Source organism: Leopardus geoffroyi, chromosome E1 (assembly GCF_018350155.1).
Source record: "Leopardus geoffroyi isolate Oge1 chromosome E1, O.geoffroyi_Oge1_pat1.0, whole genome shotgun sequence".
NCBI classification, from domain to species: Eukaryota; Metazoa; Chordata; class Mammalia; order Carnivora; family Felidae; genus Leopardus; species Leopardus geoffroyi.
Window position 1 is genome coordinate 17,171,262 of NC_059330.1, and position 10,985 is coordinate 17,182,246.

The following is a 10,985-nucleotide window of genomic DNA, read 5'->3' on the forward strand; positions in this document are numbered from 1 at the left end:
GAGCTTCACCTTCAGCCCATTCCACTCGTGCCCTCGCAAATAGGGCCCGAACCCAGAGGAGCTTCGGAGGGTCTCAGGCCACCACCCTCCCTAGGCCCAGAAGTCCGTGGAAGCTGAAACCGGGCCTGGGGCTGCTTTGTTTCCCCCATGCCCGCCTCCGCTCTTGTCGTCGTTAGTTCACCGATGGCTGGCATGTGCCCAGGGAGACATCTGTCACCGTGAGATGGAGTCACAGGCTTCGCCCCCAGCAGGGAGCGCTGACCGGACCTCCCATGCAGGGGGGCGCCGGTTCTGCTGTCTTCTTTCCAATGCCCTTCTCCTTGGCCCGACTCAGGATTTTGACGAAAGAAGGGAACGTGGGTGGAGGATGAGGGTTGAAATGCCCAGCCTCAAATTAGAAGTAGAGCGAGAACGGGTTATTTCTAAATAGAGCAAGAACGTGACCTACAAGGGGATTTCTTACCCATCCCTCGTCCCCCCCGCCCCCCCAGTTGCCAGTTACTGAACCGATGAAGGGCCTGCAATCTATCCCCTGCCATGGCCCCATCGTAGGGTGACAGGCATCTTTCTCGCAAGACACCCGAGTGCGTCTTTTCCCCGAGTTTGGGGCTGTTGCTTCTGGGGAGGTCTTTTTCAGGGAGCGGTGTTGAGGATTTCTTCTATCTGAAGCCAGGCTCCTGGGGAACCCTATGCTCCCGGTGGGGGCGGGGGCGGGATAGAGACCGCACGCTGATGCAGGCAAGGGAACGAGCCCCTTGCAGCAAACCAGCTGTTGGGCGGGACGCCGGCCCAGCCCTCGCTGGCGCTGAGCCGGACCCCCGCCCAACTGGGCTCTCGCGCAGTTGAGGGTGCCCGCGGGGCCGAGACGAACACACAGGTCAGAGAGCGCGGCCGAGCCTCGGGAGGGAGGCGCGGCTGGTGGCTCCGGCTGCAGCCGCCCCGCGGGAACGGGAGAGCCCGCGCCCCGAGCTGTGGTTTATACACTTCTCCCTTTTGCTACTTCTCAACTGCGGCCCCTGAGGGCGCAGCGACTCAGGGTCTACCCTCGCAGCTACACACCAAGCGAGGCAGAGGGGAGGGGTCGGCGTGGACTCTGATGCTCATCCCCGAGTCCGGATCCTCGGTCTCCGAGTCTCCCCACTGTCTGCCGACAACACCCCACTCCTCGGCTCGCTGCCCTCCCCACTCCCTTCCGGCCCTCTGGCGCGCCCTCACTCCCTTTTTGTGGCCTAGGCTCCTTTCACCCTCTGCTTCAGCTTGTCGCAATCGCTGTACAAAGGGCCAGGGGCGGGAGTGGGGGGCGGGCGAGGGGAGCCGGGCCCGAACTGGCTGCCTCTGCGGGGCCACGGCCAATCCGGAGCGTCCACCCCCCACCTCCGCGCAGGAGAGCCTGGGGCAGCTGCCCGCCGCCGGGCGGAGCCGCGGGCAGAGCGGGGAGCTCGCCGAGGGGACGGCCCCGCTGCCTTCCACCCGCCGCCCGCTATCCGCCAGGGGCTCTCCCGCCTTACCATGCCGCCGTGGGGCGCCGCCCTCGCCCTGCTTCTGGCCGCGCTCGCCCTGCTCGGCCTGCTCGCCCCGCGGCTGCGGCGCGCCGTCGGAGCGAGGACTCTGCCCGGGCCTCGCGGCCGGGACCACGAGGAGGAGGTGGACGGCAGAGGCGCCGCGGACGAGTTCAGCGACGGGCGTGAGCCGCTGCCCGGAGGGTGCAGACTCATCTGTAAGCCGTCGGCGCTGGCCCAGTGCCTGCTGAGCGCCTTACGACATTCAGCAGCTCTGGAGCCGCGCCCGCGTTCCTGGCTCTCCGGGCCCCACCTGCAGACCCTCTGCCACTTTGTGCTGCCGGTGGGGCCGGGGCCTGAGCTGGCCCGAGAGTACCTGCAGTTGGCGGACGACGGGCTGGTGGCCCTAGACTGGGTCGTGGGACCTTGCCCCCGGGGTCGGCGGGTCACCAACGCCGGGGGCCTTCCCGCGGTGCTGCTGGTGATCCCCAATGCATGGGGGCGCCTCACTCGCAATGTGCTCGGCCTCTGCCTGCTCGCCCTGGAGCGCGGCTACTACCCGGTCATCTTCCACCGCCGCGGCCACCACGGCTGCCCGCTGGTCAGTCCCCGGCTGCAGCCTTTCGGGGACCCGTCCGACCTCAAGGAGGCGGTCACTTACATCCGCTTCCGACACCCGGCGGCCCCTCTGTTCGCGGTGAGCGAGGGCTCAGGCTCAGCGCTCCTGCTCTCCTACCTGGGCGAGTGCGGCTCCTCCAGCTATGTGACCGGCGCCGCCTGCATCTCGCCGGTGCTACGCTGCCGCGAGTGGTTTGAGGCCGGCCTGCCCTGGCCCTACGAGCGGGGCTTTCTGCTCCACCAGAAGATCACCCTCAGCAGGTGGGTAACGGAGGCCCCAGCCGGGCAAGGGGGCAATAGAGGTCTTAGGCTGACCAAGAAACATCTCTGCCTAGTATCGAATCAAATAGGTTTAGGGCAGTTTGAGCAAAGTTCTCCTCACACAATTTCTGAAGCTGCCCTAACCCTCTGGTCTACACAGAACCAGGGAAACAGGTTTAAAAGCCATAGATGGGCTCGCATCGTTATGCTAAAATAGGGACTCCTGGCCTGGAGCGCGTGGCCTCACCTAAGCCCCAGCGTGTCCTAGCAACCTGATCACCTGCCCCACCTGTAGCAGAGGCAGCACCTGACATTTACCACTTAATTCACACAGTTTGTCAAATCAGCAAAGAGGCCTCTGGAAGCAATTACAAATGATTATCCAGAATGTTTCCTTCCAGTGTCTGCGACTGGAGGTGATAGGAATCAGAAATTTGGTGTTACGTGATTTTTAACATTCTTTGGACTTGACAAATGTTTTGCATATTCCTAGGTATATTGAATCCCAAAATTTAAAGACTATGTCAACATAGTTTTTAAAAAAAGTCTCCAAAAGGAGAGCAATCTACCATTATTGTGACAGGTGAGACTTTGGCACTGAGAAGGCCTGATCGATGTTCCCACAGCAAATAACCACATCTCAGCATGCACCGTTGCTTTCCTAGGAAATGGCAAAATGAGATCAAAGACATTATAGCAGAAAGTGTGGTGTGCAGAAAGACCTGGGATGTGCAGTCAGAACCACTGGGGTTCAAATCCTAGCACTGGGTAGGTGCTCAAAAAGTGGTGGCAATTGTGATTTCTCTTTCCTCTTTTTTTTTTTTTCTTAATTTTTATTAGTTTAAAAAAATTTTTAACGTTTTTATTTATTTTTGAGAGAGAGAGAAAGAGAAAAAACGAGCAGGGAAGGGGCAGAGAGAGAGAGAGAGAGAGAGAGGGAGACCCAGAATCCCAAGTGGGCTCCAGCCTCTGAGTTGTCAGCACAGAGCCCAGCATGGGGCTTGAACTCATGAACCTCAACATCATGACCTGAGCTGAAGTCGGACACTCAACCCACTGAACCACCCAGGCACCCCTAAATAGATTTTTTAAATGTTTATTTTTGAGAGAGAGAGAGAGAGAGAGAGAGAGAGAGAGAGAGAGAGAGAGAAAGCACAAGCAGGGGAGGGGCAGAAATATATGTGTGTGGGGGGAAACAGAGGTTCTGAAGCAGGCTCTGTGAGCTGACAGCGGAGAGCCCAATGCAGGGCTCGAATTTGCTGCAAATACTTAACCAACTGAGCCACCCAGGTGCCCCCTCTTTCTTTCCTTGCCCCATTTTGTTGTGAGAAGGCCAATCCCTGAGCTCCACAATGGCCCAATGCTGTCATGGCAACCCAGAACTTGTGAGGAGTCCAAGGGTAAGGTGTTCTTATATGGCTTAATTGCCAGTTTCCATCCCCAAATGACTACCACCAGTGCCGACTCTGGGCACCAGCTGGAGTAAGGTGAGAGAAGTGGAGAGGAAGTCTGGGCCTTTAGGATCTGCCCTGCCCATGGAAATTTGGGATTGAAAAAAAGGGCAAATCTTTTTGAATGTAGGAGATGCACATCCAAATTCAACTGGCTTAAGTTTGGACTGAACCACCCAAAAGACTGTGCTGCCTGTCCTGGCCCCCTTGTCAGGGTGCTGGGCTGTCTCCATGGAGGTGGAAGCAGCAAAAATGTCCCTCTTCCCCAGAGCAGTAGCTCCCAGGCTCCCTTGTGGGAGCTTACCCTGTAAAGTAATGATACTCCCAGCCACTTCCTCTGCTGCTGGGCCCTCTCTAGGAATACCTGCATCACTGCTCAAGGTCACACTTATTTGCCATTATCTGGGCACCATATTAGGCTTTTTTTTTTTTTTTTAAGTTTATTTATTTTGAGGGGAATGGGGTGGAGAGAGGAAGAGACAGAATCCCAAGCTCGAGGCGGGGCTCAAACTCACGTGAGATCATGACCTGAGCCCAGATCAAGAGTCTGACTCTCAACAGACTGAGCTACCCAGGCACCCCCAGCATATTAGCTTTTAAAAAAAAAAAAAAAAAAAGGCTAATATAACCTAAAGTAAAATGTTAACGATGGGGGATGTCACCTGCTGGTTTGGATAGTCTGAGCCAGGGAGCTCTAGCAGGGGTTCAGGAGGTGAGAATTCAGAGCAAGTTCCCTACAGAGGATCAGAAGTTGTGATCAGGAGGAGAGCTGTCACACTATGGATCATTGGCTATAAAGTCATTTGCTGCCCCAGGGCTGGGCAGGTAACGTCAAGAGTAGCAGGCCTGGTAGGAACTGTGACACAGGAAAAAGGGAAGAGATGCACTGCTTGTTGCCCTGAGGAATGCCAGCCCACGTTGCCAGATCTTTCCATTTCCCTCGAGAACCCCAAGTAGCTGCCTTTTATGTACAACCTCCTGGTTTTAAACAACGACGAGGCACCTGGCTTGGTCAGTCGGCAGAGCACGTGACTCTTGATCTCGGGGTTGTAAAGTTTGAGCCCCACATTGGGGTGTAGAGTTTACTTAAAAAAATAAAATCTTTAGGGGTGCCTGGCTGGCTCAGTTGGAAGAGCACGAGAGTCTTCATCTCAGGGTCATGAGTTCAAACCCCACTCGTATAGTGGGTGTAGAGATTACTTAAATAAAACTTTAAAGAAAAAAAAATAAAATCTTTAAATGATGACAAGGAAATGCAAGTTTTAAAAAATATTATATGGCCAAAGAAGGTTTCTGTGGCCAGAATCTGGCCTGTGAACTGCCCCCCTCCCCAACCCCGCCTCCCCATTACTTCTGCTATCAATTTGTTTTCTCATTCTTCCCTCTCCTTCCTACCTTCCCTGTTCACCTTCTTGCTGCCAGGTACGCCTCGGCCCTGCAGGACACAGTGGACACCCACAAACTGTTCAGGAGCCGCTCCCTGCGAGAGTTTGAGGAGACCCTCTTCTGCCACACCAAGAGTTTCCCCATCAGCTGGGACACCTATTGGGACCACAACGACCCCCTCCGGGATGTGGACGAGGCCGCCGTGCCCGTGTTGTGTATCTGTAGTGCTGATGACCCCGTGTGTGGGCCCCCAGACCACTTTCTGCCCACCGAACTCTTTCACAGCAACCCCTACTTCTTCCTCCTGCTCAGTCACCACGGAGGCCACTGTGGCTTCCTGCGCCAGGAGCCCTTGCCAGCCTGGAGCCATGAGGTCATCTTGGAGTACTTCCGGGCCTTGACTGAATTCTTCCGAACGGAAGAGAGGATGAAGGGGCTGAGCAGGCGCCGAGCTTCATTCCTAGGGGGCCGCCGTCGCTGGGGAACCCTGCAGAAGCGGGAGGTCTCTCCCTCTTCCCATCTGGAGGAGATCTTTAGCTGGAAGCGATCGTACACAAGGTGAGACCTGGCCCAGGAACATCCCTAGTCCTGCACAGAAGAGCAGGGCTGGGCACGCCAGAGTCCTGAAAAGGTAGTGAGGACTGAAGGCAGCAGGCGGTCCCAGCTCTTGGCCACTGATTCAGCCCCTTCTCTCTTGAACTGGTCCGTGGGAAGAGATGGGACTTCCAGCAAGCTGGTGCTCACTTTACCCGGAGAACACTCCCGCCCCAGGCTTTGCTCAACACATCCTGGCTCTTCCTGGTCAGCAGCTGGGCTGTCACTGTCACTGTCTCCTGTCATCAACCTCCTAAACCAAAGAATAGCACCATTTAAGCCATGGATTCAGGAGAAAATACTCTCTCACTCAAAAGGACTACAGAGAAAATGGGTTTATGTATGTCATCGGGGAGCTGTGTCCCACATAAATAATCGGCTCTGTGACCCTGATTCTTGATCTGGAGCCACTCACTGCAGTGAGGACAGGATGTTTGTGTCTTAGTCCCACTTCCCTCATTCGGTTCTGTGGTTGTGGCTCTCTGCTGACTTCATGCTGTGGCAGCTGTGGAAGCTCCTAGAGTGGTGTGGCTGCGTCAGTCTTGCGTGAGTGTGAGAAAGGCAGCAGAGGCAGTGAATGCTTGCTGAGGCTGGGGTGGTGAGGTTAAGTTATGGAGTGAATGTGTCTGTGCCTGGAAGACTGAGGTCCTGTCTTCCGGACTAGTTCTGCAAATCTTGGTTGGGCAGATCTGGGGCTTCAGGCGAGGACCTCAAGCCTAGAGAGATCGATGATTCTAGGAAGAGGAAGTCCTCACACACAGTCTGCCAGACCATGGTTCAAAGAGCCAGACCCTTAGGTACTCTAGCTGCTCCCTCCAATACCGTTCCTGGAGGTTATTCCGGAAAACCTTAGCCAGAGCTACTTTTCTTCTGCCACGTGGGCTTTCTCTAAGTGGCAAAAAGTATAAATCTTGTATCTTTGGTATTTTCTGGTTAGTTGCCCTCTTTTCTGACCCTACTACTAGTCTCTTCCTCTCCAGAGCCTGGAGAGACACCTGGGGCCAGGGAAAGCAAAAGTTCCAAGAGGTTGGCTGGTGCTGACCCAGTGATTTATGAATATTTCCCATTACCAAGTTTTTCTGGTCAATTTATTCAAAAGGCCATCCGTGTAGATGTAGAAAAAACTTCCTCCCGGATCTGGCCACTCAGTGACTGGTTTTATGGTGTTTGGTTTCATGAGGAATAATGCTGAAGATCAGAGTAAACTAAGGCATCATACAGATTGATCCGCACATCCTGGTTTGGATTAGGCCATTAAACAATAGGGCAGGCATCTAGTTCTATGTGTTGCTAAGAGCTTTGCCCTGAAGTTTTATTTTGTCATCAAGAAAGAAGACACCTGCTTTGACCTGGAGCTCCGTCCTGGCCTCACAAACAGCAAAGCAATTTTAAAGAGGAGAGATGTTTAAGGCTTGATATGAGGAATTCCTGGGGGGGCCGTAATTTTCAGGTTTAGATGATCTTAGTCCAGCCTTCTTCTTCTAGATCAAATAGGAAGAAACTCTGAACTATCCAAGAATCTCACCCGAAATGCAGACAACACTCAATCGTATCGAAAGTACATTATCCTGTCATGAAAAAATGTCTTCCCTTCTTTCTCATTTCTTGCTCCTCCTCCTCCACATTCCTCATCTAACATTCTTTCACCATTTTTGAGCAGGAGAAATAGCAAGGAGCTGAAATCTAAAGGAGCCATCCTACTGCTGGTTATCAGCCTCGGCACAGGGCTTGCTGAGCAAGAATAACTGACATCTGGCCACCCCTCTCCCCCAGCATCTGGTATAGTGGGGATTTCAATTAGTCAGGGTCCTGCAGTCCCACATGCAGGGCCTAGGATCATTCAGAACTGCCTGCAAAATGGGAAGCAGCCCAGTGGTTTTTAAGCCTGCGGCTTCCAGAGCCCCCAAGGGCTGAACTCTGGATTGTTTCTGATATCCGGTATCTGGCCATGGGACTCTGGTTCTTTAAGATAATAGCTTTTGGAGAAATTGTAGTTTGTTTTCTTTTCCTTTATTATAAGAAAGTAAGTTTGTGGGGGTGGGGTGCATGTACATACATATAAAAATTTCCTTTCAGTTGTAGCCCAGGCTTCGTTAATTCCCTTCGACCCAGGGCCCTAATACCTAAACCCTAAGGTATTTCTCCTCCGTGTCCCTTGCGCCCCACGTGCTTATAACCTATCTCAGGAAGCTACTTCTTTCTCATCTTCCCATCACTGCTTTTTCAGCTCATTTTGCCAAGAATGTGCGGCCCCTATCGGGGCAGGTTTGGGTGACCCTGTCCTTCAGTGTAACAATGAAGGAATCGCCCATATTGGCTCTGCTTTGGTTAATAGCCAATTACATGAAACCAGCCAGAAGAACCCCAGAGAGAATATGTGATCCTTGAACAAAATACCAAGTTATGAGGTTGAGGAAGGAAAAACCAAACAACAAAACCAAACTAGCCTCAGAGAGGGCACCAGAACAAAAACAAAAACAAAAACAAAAAAAACTGAGACAACCCAAGGAAGTACCTCTGAGTTGGGAGTTTTCCAGGTCTCAAGTCTTACATGATCCTCTCAGGCCCTCATTCACTTGCTTGCCTTCCTTTTGGTCTCTTCATTATTTATTAACACCTTCAAATGGTAAGAGAAAACAAAGAAACAAAAAATTCCCCAAAACCCCATGGCTTAAAGGAGGCACGATCTCAGAAGTAGACTGAGTCCTCTGTCTCCTCACATTGGATCAGAGTGCCAGGAAACAAACAGTTGCCTCGGAAGGTTGAGTTCTCAGTAGTGAGTTATGATCTCTGATACCTAAGACTGTGCTAGCTAGAACTTGATTCTCTTAAAGAGTTAGTATTTTATGTATTTATACGTAGGTGTCTAGGGGGGCTTGGCCAGAGACAGTACGAAAAACAAAGCACCAAATCCTCACTTTGAGGAGATATCATCTCTGTTTTGGGTGAAGGTATCCTTTCTAAGATTTGAGTACTGTTAGAAAAAGTCATGACACAGGAAGTATCATTTTGGCTTTATATATAACCTCAAAATTACCCCAGAGTCAGGATCTCCTCTGTACTTACTTTCCACCCAGACCACAAGAGCCTTTTTCAGTCAGCCACCCTTAGTAACGCCAAGGTATCTTCCTTTAGAAATGAACTTTAGCCTGCATTCCTCTCCCTGCTTAAACAAGCAGACACAATTGGCCACTTTGGTAAGACTTGGTAACAATGCCAATGAGTATTTGTGATTCTATAGTCAAGCCACAATGGATGGCATAAGAAACCTTCCCTAGTTATCACAGTTTTCCAGACAAGATTGACAAGTTATATGTAGGGAGTGCCTGGAGATGGAATGAATGCCTCAGGAAGCAGCAAGTCCCACGAAACTGGTGGGACATGCAAGCTGGTCTGCCATTTGGCACACATCAGAGAGGGGACATGCTGAGAAATAAGGGGGGGGCCTAAATTAGTTTTCTTTTTTTTTTTTCTTCTTTTAATGTTTATTTATTTTGAGATAGAGACAACAAGCAGGGGAGGGGTAGAGAGAAACTGCCAAGCAGGCTCTGTGCTGACAGCAGAATATGTGAGATCTCTAAAAAGTGAGATCATGACCTTAGTCGAAATCAAGAGTCGGATGCTTAAATGACCGGGCCACCCAGGTGACCCACTTTTTTTTTTTTTAAAGTAAGCCCTACACCCAATGTGGGACTTGAACTCACAGCCCCAAGATCAAGAGTTGCCTGCTCTACCGACTTTGCCCCAAGCCATCCAGGTGGCCCAAGGGTGGTCTAGATTAGATATAAAGTCTCTTCTCATCTGAGAGGTGGTGAATTGAAATAATGCTAATGAGCTCGGTAAGTTGCAAAGACTTTTGGTTGGTTGGAATCAAGATCACAGACCTGTTCCAGATTCTGGAAACTGGAAAAAGACATAAAGATTTTAATGAAAATAACCTTGCCAAGGGACACCTGGCTGGCTCTGTTGGTGGAGCATGTAACTCTTGCTCTCAGGGTTGTGAATTTGAGCCCCATGTTGGGTGTAAAGATTACTTATAAATAAAATCTTAAAAAAATAATAACCTTGCCAAAGTGACCGAGGATGTTTTTCAGATACCCAACAATTATACTCTAAAGTATCCAGGAAGCACTAAGAGTTTGAAAGAAAAATGGAATTTCATTAAAAGAAACACAAGACACTAACACGTCAAAAATAAATGTCTCTAACCCCTCTGTGTCCAGCCTTCCTGTGTAATGACGTAATACCCTAGTACTTATCACCATTGTGGCCGAACAAAAACTTCTAACTTGTTTGCGTCTGAATAATAAATTGCAGTCTCCCTGCAACAATGGAATGTCATTATTTTTTAAATCTCCAGAAACAAAGGCTCTGTTTGTCTTCTGAAGTCCTGTGTGTACTGAGCCATGCCTGCTTACCCACCTGCAGAGTTAACAGAGCCTCGCTGCACATTCTGTTTGCTGGCTGTTGCTTCACTTCTGTACATCGAGCTTTGTGTTCTCAGGCACATCCAGTGGCAGCTCTGTTTAATCAAAAAACAGGCCTCCTGCTCTGGGCTAATAATTTCCCAGCAAACTCAAAATTCCCCAATCAATGATACCTACAAAGAGATATTTTCCAGTGAGCAATTAGTTAACTTGGAATAGAGTACTGAAGAGGTAGCTTGGAGATGTGGGTTCTATTTTCTACTTTATCTGTGACTCATAGGACTTTGGGAAAGTTATTTTACAAGTTGTTCCACATAAAGAGATTGAGACTGTAAATAGGCCTTAATTCAGAAGGTCTGTTGGGATATAATAAAATAATAAAAGTAGGTAGGTCCCCTTGTCCAAGTCTACTTAGTTTGTCAACCAGAGCTCAAAGACCTCTAGGATGAGGTGGCATTTGCCTTCAGACGGAATGTGTTCAACAATTCTTACAAGGCCAAGAAGTTCCAGTTATTAATTTCATGGTAAAGCTAGGAAGGCCTGCATGAGCTGGGTCCTGGGCTGCTCAATTGAGGGCAAACTCTCCCCACCCCCTGCCCAAACAACGAGTGCACACACACATTCTCTGATAACCATGTTATAGCTAATAGGTTGCACATTGGTTCATTTGTTCCAGCCCACAACTGTTTTCCTAGTTCTTATAAATGGTCAGAAAAGACGTGGCTTTAAGATCTCATCATTACTGGTTA

General features: G+C 50.8%; 1 protein-coding gene across 1 annotated transcript; it reads left to right on the plus strand.

The window, feature by feature from the left end:
* The first annotated feature begins 456 nt into the window (after positions 1–456).
* ABHD15 (abhydrolase domain containing 15) lies at positions 457–10,137 on the plus strand. Its single transcript, XM_045487831.1, has 2 exons — positions 457–2,378; positions 5,252–10,137. Exons 1-2 carry the CDS (start codon positions 1,510–1,512, stop codon positions 5,775–5,777), a joined length of 1,395 nt encoding a protein of 464 aa, XP_045343787.1. The 5' UTR covers positions 457–1,509; the 3' UTR covers positions 5,778–10,137.
* The last annotated feature ends 848 nt before the right edge of the window (positions 10,138–10,985 follow it).

What these genes read in the sequence shown, in the direction of transcription:
- ABHD15 (XM_045487831.1), top strand. Translation starts at nt 1,510, where the DNA reads ATGCCGCCGTGGGGCGCCGCCCTCGCCCTGCTTCTGGCCGCGCTCGCC. An exon ending in CAGAAGATCACCCTCAGCAG is followed by an intron (nt 2,379 to 5,251) that starts GTGGGTAACGGA and finishes TCTTGCTGCCAG; the next exon opens with GTACGCCTCGGCCCTGCAGG.